This window comes from Vanacampus margaritifer, chromosome 1, assembly GCF_051991255.1.
Source record: "Vanacampus margaritifer isolate UIUO_Vmar chromosome 1, RoL_Vmar_1.0, whole genome shotgun sequence".
NCBI classification, from domain to species: Eukaryota; Metazoa; Chordata; class Actinopteri; order Syngnathiformes; family Syngnathidae; genus Vanacampus; species Vanacampus margaritifer.
Window position 1 is genome coordinate 6,314,913 of NC_135432.1, and position 17,669 is coordinate 6,332,581.

Genomic DNA, 17,669 nt, shown 5'->3' on the forward strand with positions numbered 1-17,669 from the left:
AATAGAAATAGTTCAAATTAATTTTTTACGTTTATAGTCGTCAATGGCAGTTAATCAGTAAAAGATCATCATGCCAGGCTTTGGCTGTGCTTCAAGTTTTTATAATTTCATAACAAGGTCTAATACAGTCTGCACAGAACTGGCCCAGTTTCAGATAGACTTTCCCCCTTTTAAGTGTATAAAATGACCTCAAATCGTCATTTGAAAGAGACTATTAGGCTGCTGTATTTTCCTGCCCTTTCTGAAGGAATTATTCATTCCACAGTAAGCCCTGTGAGAACGCAGGTGCATGGATGACCACACGTCATCACATTCACTAGACATGACAACAATCCCACCGCAGAAAATAAGCTTCAACAATGATAAACGTGGCAGTGACAGACTGCGACGTGTAAAAGTTACCAGCAGGGGTTTTTGAAAAGCTCCTGGTAGCTCATTGGTTACTCGAATGCTGCATTCGGACAGAGCCCGTCTGATTGGCTGTTGAATGTTGAGTGGCAAATGGAGGTCCAACCCACCAAGTGGCAGAGAGGAGCAGTAGGTCCAAGGCGAGGGCAACGGGTCTGTTTACAAACTGTTTTTAAAGTGACAACGGCATGGGTGGACGAGAGAGCGCTAATCTTGATCATTATGACACAAACTTGTGTTTAAATATAGTTAAATGTAACACAAATGGTACGTAGGTATAAACATATCAACAGATGAGTGAAGAACTGTTATGAAATGATTCACTGCGTATGAGAGCGGTTCAGGAGTTCCTGTGACGGCGTTAGACTAGTGCATGTGAGATCATTTCACTTGTTTATGTGGGTGGGGGAAAAGCGGTTCATCCATGTATCGCGCGAAAGAGTTTCAGTTGTATTAGAGTGGGAAAAAAATATTCAGTTGGCCTCATGAGTGTCACAGTAGTGTGTGAGAGCATTACACTTGTGTATGTGAGCAAAAAAAATATGTATGAGAGCAGTTCAGTAGTTTGTGTTTCACTACTAGTTTATGTAAGGGTGTTTACTTGTGTATGTGAGTGTTTTTGTGTGTGTGTAGTTTGGTGCATGAGAGCGGTTCAGTTGTATTTAATGGGGGCGGGGGTGTACAAATGTGTATAAAAGAGCATTTGATTTCAGTAGTGTTTAAGACAGAGTTTCACTTATTGTGTATGAGAGCAAATGAATATTGTTTGTATTTGTGAGACCGTTTATTCAGTGTATATAAGAGCTTGTGAATATGAGCGATATCAGGTATTACTAGTAAGTTTAACTTGTATATTTCAGAGGGAGCGTATCTTTAGTGTGTTTGCGAGGTCATCTTGAAATTTGTCCCTCACAGGCCTTCGTAACAGACGGCGTGTGTGTACAGATTCCGAGTCAGTTTACCATCCCCCAGTTTTGTATCGTAAAGTGGCCGCGGCGATAGAACTTGCTGATCTGGGATCAGCCAGTGAGCTCAAGCCCTCCTTTTCGCTGGCTCCAGCTTGAAGTCTCCGCGGCCCAGCCCCCACCCTTCCCGTTTCCTCACAGCTGCAGCTTGTGGCTTGTGTCCGATTCTGATTGGCCCGCTGGTTCCATGTGGGCGGAGCGAAGGCGTGTCCCCGTGTATTGTGATCTCACAATCAGCTGTTTTGTACGTTCTACATACTGATCTGAGGATCAGCTGGAGGCAGCAATAAACAGGAGGAGAAAAATAGCAGAGGCTCGAAAAGCTGCAGATGTTATGATCTGAAACATCGGTGTAATATTTTGCACGAAGCCCTTCTTCTGAGAAGAAAGCCTTTTTATTTTTATACCATGGTGTTTTAACTACCTCTCTTAAAGGCTATCTAAAGCTATGCTTTAAGAATTGTCGTTCCTACTGTGTGTGATCTCGTTTACAACTTGAATAATATCGCAAAGGCAGGTAAGCAGCTTTTCATATCGTGTATTTGTGTGTGTTTTGTCCCGTCATACCCTCTGCTTATTAATCAAGTGACATCTATGAGGATGCAATGTCAACCGTCATTATGGGAAAATTCCATCGTCACCTACGACTTGCACAGCCTAAATGTTTTCATGTCGTGCGCGATTCAAAGCGTTTTATTAAGTGTTTTGCGACGCCCTTTACTCGGAAGATGACACCAATCTGCACTGTGCAGCCGCTCTTATGCAAACTGCACCAAATGCTCGATGGCGGATGTTGATGTTTTCCAAGAGGACATTTGAGGTTAAGGTTCCCAATCATCATCAACGTCGCTATTTTTTTTCTCCTTCTGACTACGTAATCGTCAGTGTCGGTCGACGTCTTGTGTTGTGACCTGTGAGTGCCCGCGTCGCCGATCAGCCGCAATTGTCATTGCTTTGACCCTTCAGATGGAGGGCTTATACGGATAATTCATCTGTAACCTGAATAGCAGAACCCACACCAAAGTCTGCCGCTAGCTGGCTGGCTCCGCATTCTGCCGTCCAGTTTTACTGCTGCTTTTTAGGCGAACCACGCTAATATATTCGATGATGGACGACTGCTAGAATATTAACGCGATGCTGAATACAGGAGGATTTATTTCGTGCGGCGTCACTGTTAACGTCCTCGAATTTCGCTGGGTTTACGCCTTCAGACTCTTTTCTGCGGCTGGGTGACGATGCTGTGACGTCACCGCGGCTTGTTTTCATTCTCCGAACAAGCCCACTGTGGAAGCCCCGCCCCCTACAGGCAAAAATACACTTTGGATCTGTAGTGCAGGTTACTGTTGGGAAAGTCACTGTGCAATTGGTTTTTTATTATTATTATATTAGTCGTAAAATAAGAGTACAAAGTGACTGGGATGGGCAACATTGATGGAGGAGGCCATCATTTTTCATCAGCACTACTGGAGGGGGCCACATAGGACCACGTACTTACTCACTAGATGTATGACAAAAATGACATTTTAAATTAGACATATGTGCAAATTGGAAATATTGGTTGCTTGCATTTTTCACACACACACACAAAAAATAGATTTGCCATCCATATTACACCCCCCCCCCAAAAAAAAAACTGGAAAAAAACGCAAATAGGCAAATATACAAGTGCCTAACTGCAATATGCATGTTAAGAATTTTAACTCATTCACTGCCATTGACGGCTATAGACGTCAAAAATTAATTTGAACGATTTCTATTAGTTTAACGTTTTTTTCCCACTTTTGTTAACAAGAGTATGAAAACCTAGAAAAAATATATATTGGACATTTAGAACAGATATATAATTAGTGATTAATTGTGAGTTAACCATTGAAGTCATGCAGTTAATTACCATAAAAAATGTAAATCGCCTGACTGACCTGAATCAGGTGATTAATTTTTTTATCGTAATTAATCGCATGACTTCACTAGTTAATTCACGATTAATCACAAATTTTATATCTGTTCTAAATTCTAGGTTTTCGTACTCTTGTTAACAAAAGTGGGAAAAAAAGTGAAACGAATAGAAATAGTTCGAATGAATTTTTGACGTCTATAGCCGTCAATGGCAGTGAATGAGTTAGTATTTTAAATAGATAAATGGACCAGATAATTTATAGATGAAGTTAAAATAGTTAAAATTATGTAAAATAATAATGACTAATAGTAAAATCAACATTTTATTTTAAGACAAAAAATCCCAAAATTTCATTACCTTCACTGACAGTGACAATTAAAAAAAAATAAAAATACTAGCCATCCCTCTACTGTTTTTTTTTTTTACTTGCGAGCACAAACTTGCAATGCGAGTGTTGTCACTCCCAGGAGATATTTACTGTCAATTAAAACTGTATTACATATTTTGTATTCAAAACACCCACATGAGTGTCTTAAGGTTATAGGATTTTAACCAGGGATGGGTGAGGACCGATACCAGGTATCAGTATCAGTCCATACCTAATCATATTTCAACATATTAGTAGTCACACGCACTCTCTTGCGGCCATTTTATGATCCGGAACTAGAAATAAAAAGAATATAAATATAAAAATAAGTATATATAAGATTAACATAACGTTTCTCGAAAATTTGAAATATATAAGTCGTTCTTTAAGATAGTAATAATTACTTGTGGTACTTGGTAGTAGTATCGGTGACTCAAGAGATGTGTACTCATACTAGGGCCGATCTGGAAGAAAGTGTTATTGAGCGTCCCTAATTTAAACTATAGCAAATCTGCTAAACGGATAGCGTTATTGGGATCAATAACGTATATTTGAAAAAGCCCGGAAAACTGCATACTTTAAGCTTCTAGGTTAAGTTTTTCTTTGTACAGTATAATAAGACTAGCGACGGCTACCGACACAACACCTCAGGGCTGTATATTCAAAGACAGACCACGTGCACTTAAAAACTCGCACATCTTCTTTTTCGTGCACCAACAAGTCTGGTTTACCGCGTCTGGGATTTTGGTGAACCGCGCCGCACCTTTCTGGGTGTTTCGGCGCACCGAGGGCATTTTCTATTCTACGCCTCAGGTGCGCCTGAGAATTTGGGGACGGAAAGTAGGCTAGAGATGAGATGAGATCAAATCAGGTCTAAGTTGTGGTGTAATGCGATTTTGGTGGATTTGATCGAGGCACAGGATTATGAATTTTGCGGTCACGTGAGGTCATTCGTAAAAATATGACAACAGCGCACGTCGATTCCTTTAAATTATTGTAGAAATCAATTCCCTGCATTAGCGCTAGTCTCGCGCTGGACTTGATAAAGCTTCCTTTTTATCTAATCCTGAAGTTTATTTTGACCATTGCATTCTCCAAATAAGGACAGAGCGTCATACTTCATGTACCTACAATCTTGTCAGCAGATTATTTCAACTTCAGAACATTATTACATCACTGTTACACATTAGGCCAGGCCTTGTCCCTTTCCTCACTATCTTCTGTAGTGCTTGTAATGTTCTGTAAATGTGTACTTTCTGTTCCTTTTCTAGTGCTGACATTAGCATTAATTTATGACCACGTTTGAAACCTGCCAGCGTAAAGAGCTCCATTACAAGAGCTGAATCAAAACGTCAGATAATATGACTCTGTATTTACTAAGGGTGGGAGTCTTTGAATGTGTCACGATTCGATTCCGAATTTTTGGGCCTGCGATTCGATTCAGAATCGATTTTCGATTAAGGATGATTTTTGATTCAAAATGATTTGATTGACAATGATTTTTGCTTCAATCTATAGATGTACAAGGAATTGTAATGATCTACTCCAGTCGGACTCGCTAATGCTAATTAGCTCGCTACTCGCGGCACTTTTATCACTCAAAAGAACAGCTCCACGCTGAATTATTTTTTTTTGGAATAACTTGATCGTGACTTTTTCCTTCTACTCTCTAATGTGGCTACAACTTAACAGTGTATTAGACCGCGTGGAACCACACTGCCCCTCAGTGGCCAAACCGGGTACAACATGAACAGCAATAAAGGCACACACAGACAGTATAAAATAATTTAAATAAAATCGATTTTGGGACATTTTAAATCGATTCTGAATCGGACTAAATGAGAATCTCGATTTTTATGAGAATCCATTTTTGTCACACCCCTAGTATTTACCCATGGAGTTAATCATTTGACAAAATGTTTTATTACTAGTGTAGTTTGCGGTGTAGTTGAACTACTGAAGCATATGAGTTCCAGAATTTAGCAATACTACCAATCAAAAGGTTGGATGCACTTTGTCATGATTTTGATTGAAAATAAAAAAGGTGTCCAAACTTTTGACTGGTAGTATGTGTGAGAGAGGCTAACCATTAGAAACAGCTCTCATTTGGATGTAGATTGTACGCCTCTCACTGAAAACGACAACAAACATAAGTCAAGTCTCTTTAGTTGTGCTAATTAAACTTGCTATGCCAGTCATGATCAGGTTTAATGTGACTAACTATTAACAATTTTTATTAGTTTAACATTTTTTTCCACTTTTGTTAACAAGAATATGAAAACCTAGAATTTTTGGGGGGATATTTAGAACAGATATAAAACTGTGGGTTAACTAGTGAAGTCATGCGATTAATTATGATGACAAATTTTAATCGCCTGACACCCCTAATTTTAATCTTTTTTTTTTTTTTAAGAATAAAAGATTATTAAAAAATTAGGGGCGTCAGGTGATAATTTTTTAAAATTGTAATTAATCGTATTACTTCACGAGTTAACTCACGATTAAAAAAAAAGATTATTAAAAATTAGGGGCGTCAGGTGATTAAAAAATTTAATTGTAATTAATTGCATGAACAAATTTTATATCTGTTCTGAATGTGCAAAAAAAAAAAATCTAGGTTTTCATACTTTAAACATTAACAAAAGTGGGAAAAAAAAAAGTTAAATTAAATAGTCAAAATGAATTTTTGACGTCTATAGGCGTCAATGGCAGTGAATGAGTTAACTATGGAATCACTATTGTGGGCTCACTAATACATGCTATCGTCTGGTTACCACCGAGAGTGCAGGTCATCCTCAAAAAAAAAAAAAGGAAAGAAAGGAAAAAGGTGTTTATATTTCTCCTTGACTTGGTGAAAGTTCATAATATCATTTATTTTCAAAGGGCAATCCAGTTAGTACACCGAATTCATTGGACACACAAACTCTTAAGCGACAAAGACACAAACGAGGTCCACATAATGACATTTATCGTGGTCGCATTCCAACAAACGAAAGCTTACGCCGCTCATTTGTGGACCAAATCGCAATTTATAACAATTCTGGGAGGCAAAGTCAGGCGTTATGCTAAGTGCCGTACTTTGAAATGTAAATATGTTTGGCAGTGCGCTAACCAGATTAGCTCATTAGCAACGATGGCTAACATGCAAACCTTCAAGGATACAAAAAGGACAAAGCACCAAAATCATCTACATAATCGTCATTAACCCAACCTGGCGCTACATACTATAAAAAATGTTGACTTTGTAGCAATACTTCAACGTAGCATTAGCTCATTTTTGACTTAAATATGTATTGCAAGTTAAAGAACTCCCTTTTGTAAACACACGATTGTCTCTTTGCTCTCTTTCAGGCCTTTTGCTCCAAACCAAGTGAAACCTTACATTTGCACTACTGAAGCCCACCCTCCCCCTTGTCCAAACCAAGATCCAGCAAAGGGCTCGGAGTCAAAGCAAAGTTAAATAATAACAATACACAGTTATACGTCTTACCTAAAAAAAAAAAAAAAAAAAAAAATTAAATACCATTCAAAGGCAGCTACAGCTTTTTTGTTTTGTTTTACTCATCAAAGTTTAAAAAAAAAACAACTTAAGGCCAAGCCGTCATGTTTCAACGCCTGAGCAACTTGCTTTTTGGGGAGGTGGAAGAAGTGGCAGCGGAGCTGAAGGGACCGAATCCCTGCGTGACCGAGGCTGACGAGGAAGGATGGATGCTTGTCAACTTGCCTGGTGAGTCTCATTTGCAGTTTGATTGGATCATAGATTTGGAGAGTCAAATAACACGGGGGCGACTGTTAAGTTAGAAAAAACTATTAAGAATGACTTTTACGCAGTGAGTGCAAGCGCTGTCCCCGTTTGCATGAAAACATTATGAGGTGAAGTGAAGGTCATGATGGGCTGTAGTCAGGAATTGATTCGGTACAGGCCCAGAAGGCCACCTGAGATGTTTTAAAGTGGAAGTCAACCTTAAACATTTCTTGACAATAATATCTTATATGTGACCTCACGAGTCTAAACATGACGTTCTGGTTAACTCTTTGACTGCCAGACGTTTTCAGAAACGGGATGTCGCCAGTGCCAGCCGATTTAAGCATTTTGACTGATCTTTCAAGGTCCACAGAAAATTATGTGTTTGGACTATGGAAACACACATACTACCAAATGAAAGATTGGACTCTCATCTTTCATCAGAAAAAAAAGTTTGTTTCTACCTTATTCCGTTTTTCAGTAATCAACAATAAAAAATGGTTAGTTTCACCTCTGTTTTGAAACAAACGTCTTTTAACGTCTTTGGCACTCCTCCCTGGGATTTTACTAAACGTTATTTAACGTTTTTGGCAGTCAACGAGTTAATATTACATTTGTGGAATATGAGTTATGAAGCAAAATCCAGCCGTTTTTATCCATCTCAAGGGGGCGGCCATTTTGCCACTTGCTGTCGACTGAAGATGACATCATAGTTGCTCAGGGCTCAGTCAACGACCAATCACAGCTCTCCTGTTTTCTGAAGCTGAGCTGGGATTGGTTGTTACCTGAGACCTGTGCACCTGTGATGTCATCGTCAGTCGACAGCAAGTGGCAAAATGGCCGCCCGGGATGGATTAAAAACTGCTGGATTTTGCTGCTTAACTCATATTCCACTAACACTATTAACCAGAATACCATATTTAGACTAGTGGGGCAAGATTGTACGGAAGCGTATTGTATTCACTTGAAAAAAGAAAAAGAAAAACGTTTTTCTGACAAATTTTTGGGGGGAGCTTTGGAGTATTTTTTTTAATTGTCTGTTTTGGATTTTTTTTCTGTTGTACGGAATATTTTTTTCAGTCAAAAAATATTCAGAAAAACAGTCTGAAAATTAAAATAAAAAAAAACGGAAAAAATCATAAAAAAACAGGGGGAAAAATCATAAAAAAAAACTGGGAAAAAAATATTCAGAAAAACAGTTTTTTTTCTGAGTAATTAATTCTTTTGACCTCTGAACTCCAAGTGACTTGTTGCAGACTCACTAATAGACACTTTCCCGCATACCTCCATATGCCATAAGATGGTCATGTTTACTTACTGGCTCTCAGGAAGGAATGAATGTGTATATTGTATTGTGGTTTGTTCTCTAATCTCTGAGGAAAAACCCTTTAAAAAATATATATATATTCAGAAAAATAGAAAGCTTATTTTATAAAACAGGGAGAAATTACTCAAAAAATATTCAATAAAACAGAAAAAAATACTCCAAAAAACAAAGCTCCCCCCAAAAATTTGTTAAAAAAAACAGGACTTTTCTTCTTCAAATGAATGCAATACGCTTCCGTAGGATAGAGCATATTATTGTCAATAATTTTTTTTGGGAGGGTTGACTTTCCCTTTAAACCGGTTAATGGAACGTTGCAATGGGGTATAGATGCCACGGACTTCCGACTTCCGGGTTTTACACATCAGCGCCGTTTCCGGCCACTGCTGGTCGCGTTCCAACACTCGCATCCCCACCCCTGCGCCCCCCAACCGCGTGCTCCAGCTCATCGGCGGGAGGGCGTCTCGGCTACCTGAAATGCTTCAGACACTCAGACAGACACTACACACTCGCAGCCTCGCACCCGTCGACGAGAACGCGCAACCGAGGGGCACAAAGGCAGACGCGCAAGTATTGGGACGCGGCCCACACGTCGCAAACCGGAAACGGAAACAAAATTGATGGGTGAAAACCCACAAGTCGGAAGTCCCGCCTCCTCCGTGGCATATAGTCCATTGGTTTTGAACATGAAGCTCACCCCTCCTTGTTTATGATCTCAATCATGACAAAGTGGATTGTTTAAAAAAAAAAATAAAATCAAATGTGAGTCTTCAGGACCCAATCAAGCAATGAAAAATAGGAGAAACAGTCAAAACCCAAGAGGGTCAACACAACTAATGATGTGACTCTTTTATGTTTTGTGTCTCCTGCCCCCTCTTCTCCCCCCTCCCCTTCGATTTTTTTTTTTTTGTATACACCCTTACATCCCTCACACTGGTATGTGTGCGCGTGCGTATGTGATGGCCACAAAATGATCCCTTTCTACCTGCATGACATTTTAAATGTCTCCAACATTTGCATCAAATCCTCCCACCTCCACCTTATTGGCGTCCCCCGACCCTGATTAGACGAGTCCGGCCGCATGATGCAACCCGACGCCGAGACACAGGCCCAACTTACGATTGCACATCCGATCCCAGACAGTAACCCATCGAACCTTGAAGACGCTCAAACACGGACTGAACGCCAAACTTCCATTCCCCGCCCACCAAACAAGCGACGGAGGACACGTAGCGTGCGGGCGCAATTAGCGCCAGACCCCACGGGTGTCACTCCATTGACAAGACGGGCCAGACTGTCCGCAGCCTCCTCGACTTCTCAGTCGACTTCTCCCGCCGGGAGCGAGTGTGGGGGCAGCGGGGACGGCAGTAGGGCAGGCTCGGAGAGGGGCTGCATGGATGAGAGCTGGTTTGTCACCCCTCCCCCCTGTTTCACTGCAGAAGGAGCCACGGCGGAGGCCAGCCCCATGGAGGACCTGCTCATCGAGCACCCCAGCATGTCCGTGTACGTGTCGGCGAGCAACCTGTCCATGGTCTCCAACGGCAACCTCTCCGTGGTGGGCGAGGAAAGCATTGTGAGCATGGCCAGTAGCGTGAGGTGAGAAACTCAGAAAACACGTTTTCCTTAGCGCCATCAAAAATCACTGTAGGAGCCATGTAAACGCGCGATAACCCGAATAAGACCCCTGGGTTACCCCTTTTCTAACCAGAATATTTGACTTGGTCATCTAAATACCTTGTTTGAAAGGATCAGTGGTTTGGGTTCTGTGTATGCTATATTCGCAAGGAATCGTAGTCTTTTGAGTACAGGAACTGCGGCGGCCATCTTACGTTGCCACTCACTAAGCGAGCCTATATACATTTTGTCCTATTTTGTCGTATTTTAACCTTGGTTCCAGCATCCAGCTTTCAGCGGTGGTACACGTTTATTTCCCCGCCGCGTTTTCACGTTATTTTCTGTCTCTACGGCGAAAATGACACAGTGTGTATACACAAATATTTGCGTGTACTGTATGTCCGTGTGTCTGGCGCACAATCTACCGGAAAAGCACAAGCAGAGGTAAACAAAACAAAAACAAAAAACATGGCGACACAGCACAGAACTACACTTTTGGAGCGAAGAAGAAACTGATTTTATTTAACGTGGTGACATAAATAGAATGTCTTTTATTGAACGTTGTAAGTTAAAAGCGGAAATGACGTCTATTTACGTCTTATATACGATGTCCATACGTCACACCTTTAGATTTCCAATTGAGCACAATGACCATGTATACGAGAGTAACTCTTTCCACGAGTGCTTCGGAAACAGGATATAAACTGACTATGTTTACATGCAATCTATTCAGGTTTTGACAAGTCATTTAAGCGTGCAAAAACATTTATGTTCTTATTCGGGGGGGTTTCAAAACCCGAATAAGACCCCTAGGCAACCCCCTTTTCTAACCCAAATAGTTGATCATATAAACGCGATCCCTGTTTGAAAGGATCACTGAGTTGTGATCTGCGCATGCTCTATTCACAAGGAATCTTGGTCTTTTGAGTACAGGAACTAGTACGGAACTGCGGCGGCCATCTTACGTTGCCGCTTGCTAACTTGTATAACTGGATTTTCCCGACTGCAAAGTCGCGTTTTGGCTGTCACAGTCCCGTTTTAAGCCTTGGGTCCAGCGTCATTGTGCAAATAGACATCATTTCGGCGGCTAATAAAAGACATTATATTCATGTCACTCACCACACATATGTACACGAGGGTAAAAAATCTGTCCGATCACACATGTAAACAAGTTGTCCCGAATGTTTCAGAAATTAGAATTTTGACCTTAACCACAGGTGGCAAATCCAGGTCCAGAAAGTAAAAACTCTGACACAGTTTGGCTTTAGCCATTGATGCTAGCTAGCTAGCTAGCTCCCTAGCACCATGGGAGCTAGCTAGGGTGCTAGCAAGCTAGCACTTGGAGCTAAAGCCAAACTGTGGTAGGGTTTTTACTTTTTGGACCTGGATTTGCCACCTCTGACCATTAACCCGACTATTGACCGCATGTAAACATAGTCCCAAATTGTTTTTGTCTCCCCTCCTGCAGCCGAGTGGCCGAGCCAGCCGCTGCTCCGGCCACCCACACCCCTGGGCCATTCAGGGTGAGTTTTGGACCTTACGTCCAGCCTAAGGTCGCCCAAGTGGCCCGAGCCCAGCGTAGCAAAGCTCGCATCGAGAGGCGCCACCTGAGCCGCAACCGCATCCAACGCCAAAACCGCACCAGGGAGCAGATTCCCCGCCACGCAAGTCACGCTCGAAACACCTTCCTGCACCAGCCCAGCAAGCGTAACGTCTGCCACTAGACCCTCCCCGAGCGTTTACTCTGAGGGCATTAGAAGAGTCAACTTTGTTTTCGCCGCATTCTGTCTAATTTAGTTCGTATTACATTTGGACTACAGTAATTGGATTCTCCCTGTTTTGCTGTTAAGCCCTCAGAGTGGAGCTGAATAGAACCTAACGATACTTTCTACAGTGTCAAAAAACAAAAACAAAATATTCACAAAAAGTACAAAAAAAACTGGTTTGTTAATTTTCTCTTTTTTAGTCAAATGTCTTGGACTTATTCCAAAGTTTTACTGAACCATAAGCAGATACAATTTTGAGATCATTTCCAATACATTGCTGAAGTTCATGAATCAAATAACATTGACAGACGATCTTCTCTGACTGAACAGAAAATTGCTGGAACTTTGCATGACTGCAACGTGGCTCAACTTCATTTACAGAAAAAGCAGCTCATCCTTCCCTTACAGCTTTATGTAAAGTTAATATATCCACATGAAACTGTTCATTTTGCCCAGAAAAAAAAAAGAGGATGGATATACGGTGTGGGATGAAAAGCACAATACAATCTATTTGCATTTGTGTTGGAGCAAACAATATCAGCACAAGACGTAAATATTGTGTGATTCCTCACATCTCACTTTGAGAAGGATGAGCAAGAAGGCGATGGTGGGAGAACGACAACAAAACAGACTAAAGAGTCAACGAAATGTTGCAGCGGCTTAGACGCAAAGACTTCGATGACAAAGAATAGATAACGACAAGTGCAAAGTGACCCACGACAACAGCCTGTTGTCCAGCATCAACAGCCTTCAGTTAGCTTTTTAACTCATTCACTGCCATTGACGGCCATAGACGTCAAAAATTAATTTGAACTATTTCTATTAGTTTACCATTTTTTCCGCTTTTGTTAACAGGAGTATGAAAACCCAGATTTATTTTTTATTTTTTATTTTTTTAGGATTAATCATGATTTAACGATTGAAGTCATGCGATTAATTACAATAAAAAAATAAAAAAAGGCGATGAATTTTTTTAATTGTAATTAATAACATGACTTCACGAGTTAACTCATCACAAATTATCTGTTCTAAATGTTCAATAAAAAAAAAATAGAATTCCATACTCTTGTTAACACAAGTGAAAAAATAATATTAAACTAATACAAATAGTTCAAATGATATATTATATAGCCGTCAATGGCAGTGAATGAGTTAATTGAAAAATATTGCAATGTTCATGGATGCAGTCAAAATAATTGGGTCACACGATATGACAAGATATAGTAAGTGTATAAAGAGCGTTATTGATGGTCGAGCTCTTGATTTTGTTTTGTTGGTTTTCCAGTCTGCATGGTTCCACCAATATCAATCTGTTTGCGAAGACAAGGTCGCCACATTGAAACTTGCCGTTTGCAGAAGGCACACAGCAGGATGACGACCATTCAATTGTGTGTCAAATCTGCCGACTGAAGAAAACGTGCCCGGCGCACACCGGCCACAGTGTGCGCCGTGATTCCTCTTTTCCGAAATGGAAAAAGAAAGTGTGATGGTTTCATTCATTAGTCACTTTCATTAATAGACTCCATATTAACTCATTCACTGCCATTGACGGCTATAGACGTCAAAAATTCATTTGAACTATTTCTATTAGTTTAACATTTTTTTCTAATTTTGTTAACAAGAGTATGAAAACCTATATTTTTTATTGTACATTTAGAACAGATATAAAATGTGTGATTAATTGTGAGTTAACTAGTTAATTACGATTAAAAAATTAGCAATTACATTTTTTTATTGTAATTAATCGCATAACTTCAATAGTTAACTCATGATTAATCACACATTTTATATCTGCTCTAAATGTACAATCGTTTTTTTTCTAGGTTTCCATGCTCTTGTTAACAAAAGTGGAGAAAAAAATGTGAAACCAATAGAAATAGTTCAAATGAATTTTTGACGTAAATAGCCGTCAATGGCAGTGAATGAGTTAAGCATTTTTTTAATTGAAAAAAATAAAATAATAACTCACTTAAAGTTCCATTCGGCCTTTTTGAGCATCAACACCCGCTGTTTGTTCCTGTATGCACACCAAACTCTTAACATTGTCCAATTAGAGATTCAGCTTAATGATATGTATTAAAACAATATTAAACAATGGTGCTGAAGTGTAAACTAATGTTTGTATATTATTGGAGACGTGGATGTGTGTTTACACTCTCATTCATTTTTTGTGAGTCGAAAGTTTTAGTGGCGTGCTGTGTGCTTGTGTTTTTCTTTTGTGATGCTTCCACTTGTTTTTCTTTTCCAAAACGTTCATTATAATAGTCTTTTATTACGCTTGTAAATATTCTAAGAACAATTTCTAGTTAGATGTCAAAGCCTCTCAAAACGTGGGTCCTCACTGTTAAGTTTTAAGGGACTGAGGTGAATCCTCTCTGCATCACTTATCCAAATGGGAAAAGGCATCGTGGCCCCCGTTTTGAGTCGCATCTTACCGGGTGAGGAGCACAATGAAAATCACACGCTGCCTCCCAGAGGGTCCGCTTCGACTTTTGAGAGGAATGTCGACATGGCTGTAATTGAAAATCTGTACTGCTGTGCTCAAAAGAATTAGTGGCGATCCGGTGATGCTTTCACAATCTTTGGAAACAGAAAGAGTGTTTTTAAACCATCCATCCAAGTTATTTTGCTTTTTAACCCGTTCACTGCCATTGACGGCTATAACCGTCAAAAATTCATATTTCTATTAGTTTAACATTTTTTTCCACTTTTGTTAAGTTTTTTTTTTTGGTTGAGTATGAAAACCTAGAAGAAGAAAAATTTTACGTTTAGAACAGAACATTAGTCATGCCATTAATTACGAAAAATTTTAATCGCCTGACTGCCCTAGTTTTTAATCATCTTTTCAATTTTAATTATTTTATTTTTATTTTTTAATAATCTTTTCTTTTTTTTAAGAAAAGATTATTTAAAAATTAGGGGCATCAGGCGATTATTTTATTTTTATCATAATTAATCGCATGACTTCACTAGTTAATTGAAATTAATCACAAATTTTATATCTGTTCTAAATGTACAATTTAAAAAAATTGTCTAGGTTTTCATACTCTTGTAAAAAATTATTGTACATTTAGAACAAATACAATTTGTTATTAATCGTGAGTTAACTATTGAAGTCATGTAATTAATTACAATTAAAAAAAAATGAATCGCCTGGCGCGATTAAAAAAAAAAAAGAGAAAGGATTATTAAAAATTAGGGGCGTCAGGCGATTTTATTTTTTGGGTCGTAATTAATCGCATGACTTCACTAGTTAACTCCCGATTAATCACACATTTTATATCTGTTCTAAATGAACAATAAAAAAATTCTAGATTTGCATACTGTTGTTAACAAAAGTGGGAAAAAATGTTCAACTAATAGAAATAGTTCAAATGAATTTTTGACGTCTATAGCCGTCAATGGCAGTGAATGAGTTAATGACATACCAAAATTGTTTTGTTCTGTCAACTATTCTCATAAAAGACCGTTTTATTCAAATATCTATTAATTTATGATGTGATTTCTTTTCTCTGTTTGCTATGTACGTGTTGTGCCAGGGTATCGACATGAATGACGCGCAACTGAATTCTTGATGAGATCACAGATCTTGCGGGCGACTGTATGTGCATGCATGTAAAAATGCGACGACGTCTGCAAGCTTGTCCTGTTTATTTTGGTTTTGAAATTTTTTTTCTCCCTCACCTCTGATGACATGTAAGAAGGAAATGTGTTCAGCGTGTTGTGTGTAAGCAATGGAAAGTGTGTGTTCAGAGTAAAAGACATCCAACAATGTGGAGAGTCGGTGGTCATACTGTGTGTTGAACACCGACGATGAAAGGAAATGGACAGATGAGGCAGGAGACAGTCGTTTATATTTAAAGAAATGAAATGATGTATATGTATTATAATAACACATAGAATATGCTTGTACTTTCCTGTATAGTAATTAGAGCTAGGATGTTTGAAATGAAAAAAAAAAAAACTATGAATGTCTGGGGAGTTTGTGATGTTTATGTTATGCCCTGAAATGATGGCAGCTTACCAACACATGCGCTTTGGCCCATGTTTACATCTCAAGTACACGCCTCCCCATGAAATGAAATATTTAGACACATAAAATGTGGTGTATCTGGTATCCATGGTGATTGTGCCTTTCACTTTCTCTGCATGTTTTTTTGTGATTTTTTTTTTTCTTCCCTTCCTCCATCCCTAAAGTGGACAGTTTTCCACAACCAGGCAAAACCTATGCAAAATGAACTGATGGGTATTTCAGCATCCTTTCAGAAAACACAGGTACCAGCCCACCAACCCACTCTCCACAAACAACACAATAAATGCTCAGGTTCACGCCTGAATCTCGTGTCGTTATTTTCATGTGGGGACGATGAGCGTGATTAGGAAGGGCGGAACAAAATGGAACAGCCCTGTATTATTAGCAAGGCGGCTTAATTTATATTGTGCATTTTATACACAAGTGAACTCAAATGTGCTTCACATAGATACAAAACATTTTTTAAGTGAAAGTAATTTCGCATACTTAAACTTAAGAATTGAAGACATTTAAAAGCAAAGCAGAGAAAATGGTTCGTCCGTGTGTGCTCGGTGGTCGGCTAGAAACCAGTTCAGGGAAAGGCATAAGCGATTCAGGAAATGAAGAAGTACAGAAAATGTTTACTAGGATTAATAAAGACATGATTTAGGAAAAGAGCATAATAGCTTTGGGAGAACATGGATTTATAAGTACTTTCATTTGGGGCTAACATCAGTTCTGTTGCCATCTTATTCCATTTGGAACAGCTAATGTGATAGCATCACATTTGCTTTGAACTCCACTAACTGACTTGAGTCTGATGACCTCCGACCCCCATGGGTTTGTATTCCATGAGCATTTCTTTAATGTATTCAGGACTAAGCCATTGAGAGATTTATAGACCAGTAGCGTGATTTAAAATCAATTCTACAGCTGACAGGGAGTCAGTGTCAGCCTTTAGGATTGAAGTGATATGTTCTGATATCTTTGTTCAGGTCAGAACCCGAACTGCAGTGTTCTGATGCTCAAGGGAGTCCATAGTATCATTAACTCATTCACTGCCATAAATTCATTTGAAAAAAAAAAGATTATTAAAAATTAGGGGCAAGAGGCGATTACATTTTTTTTTATTGTAATTAATCGCATGACTTCATTAGTTCACTCACAATTAATCACAAATTTTACATCTGTTATAAATGTACAATAAACAATTCTAGGTTTTCATACTCGTTAACAAAAGTGGGGGGGAATGTTAAACTAATAGAAATAGTTCAAATAAATTTTTGATGAATCACTTAAAAAAAGAAAAGATTATTAAAAATTCGAGGCGTCAGGTGATTAAAGTTTTTAATCGTAATTAATCGCATGACTTCACTAGTTAACTCACGAGTAATCACAAATTTTACATCTGTTCTAAATGTACAATAAAAAAATTCTAGGTTTTCATACTCTTGTTAACAAAAGTGTGTGTGGGGGGAGGGGGGTGTTAAACTACTAGAAATAGTTAAAATGAATTTTTTGACGTTTATAGCCATCAATGGCAGTGAATGAATTAAAACAAAGAAAAAGAA

General features: G+C 39.0%; 1 protein-coding gene across 3 annotated transcripts; it reads left to right on the forward strand.

The window, feature by feature from the left end:
- Nucleotides 1–1,636: 1,636 nt before the first annotated feature.
- On the forward strand, nt 1,637–16,423 carry tp53inp2b (tumor protein p53 inducible nuclear protein 2b). 3 transcript variants are annotated; one of them, XM_077574334.1, is made up of 4 exons: nt 1,637–1,890; nt 6,989–7,364; nt 9,774–10,302; nt 11,789–16,423. In XM_077574334.1, exons 2-4 carry the CDS (start codon nt 7,241–7,243, stop codon nt 12,042–12,044), a joined length of 909 nt encoding a protein of 302 aa, XP_077430460.1. In that variant the 5' UTR covers nt 1,637–1,890; nt 6,989–7,240; the 3' UTR covers nt 12,045–16,423. The 3 variants fall into 3 exon arrangements, with proteins under 3 accessions (XP_077430460.1, XP_077430476.1, XP_077430469.1); XM_077574350.1 differs by having other exon boundaries at nt 10,146–10,302; XM_077574343.1 differs by having other exon boundaries at nt 1,637–1,886.
- Nucleotides 16,424–17,669: the final 1,246 nt, after the last annotated feature.

Excerpts from the sequence above, each read along its gene's own strand:
- tp53inp2b (XM_077574334.1), top strand. The coding sequence starts at position 7,241 with ATGTTTCAACGCCTGAGCAACTTGCTTTTTGGGGAGGTGGAAGAAGTG. Across the intron at positions 7,365-9,773 it reads GATGCTTGTCAACTTGCCTG|ACGAGTCCGGCCGCATGATG; the intron begins GTGAGTCTCATT and ends GACCCTGATTAG. Across the intron at positions 10,303-11,788 it reads AGCATGGCCAGTAGCGTGAG|CCGAGTGGCCGAGCCAGCCG; the intron begins GTGAGAAACTCA and ends CCCCTCCTGCAG.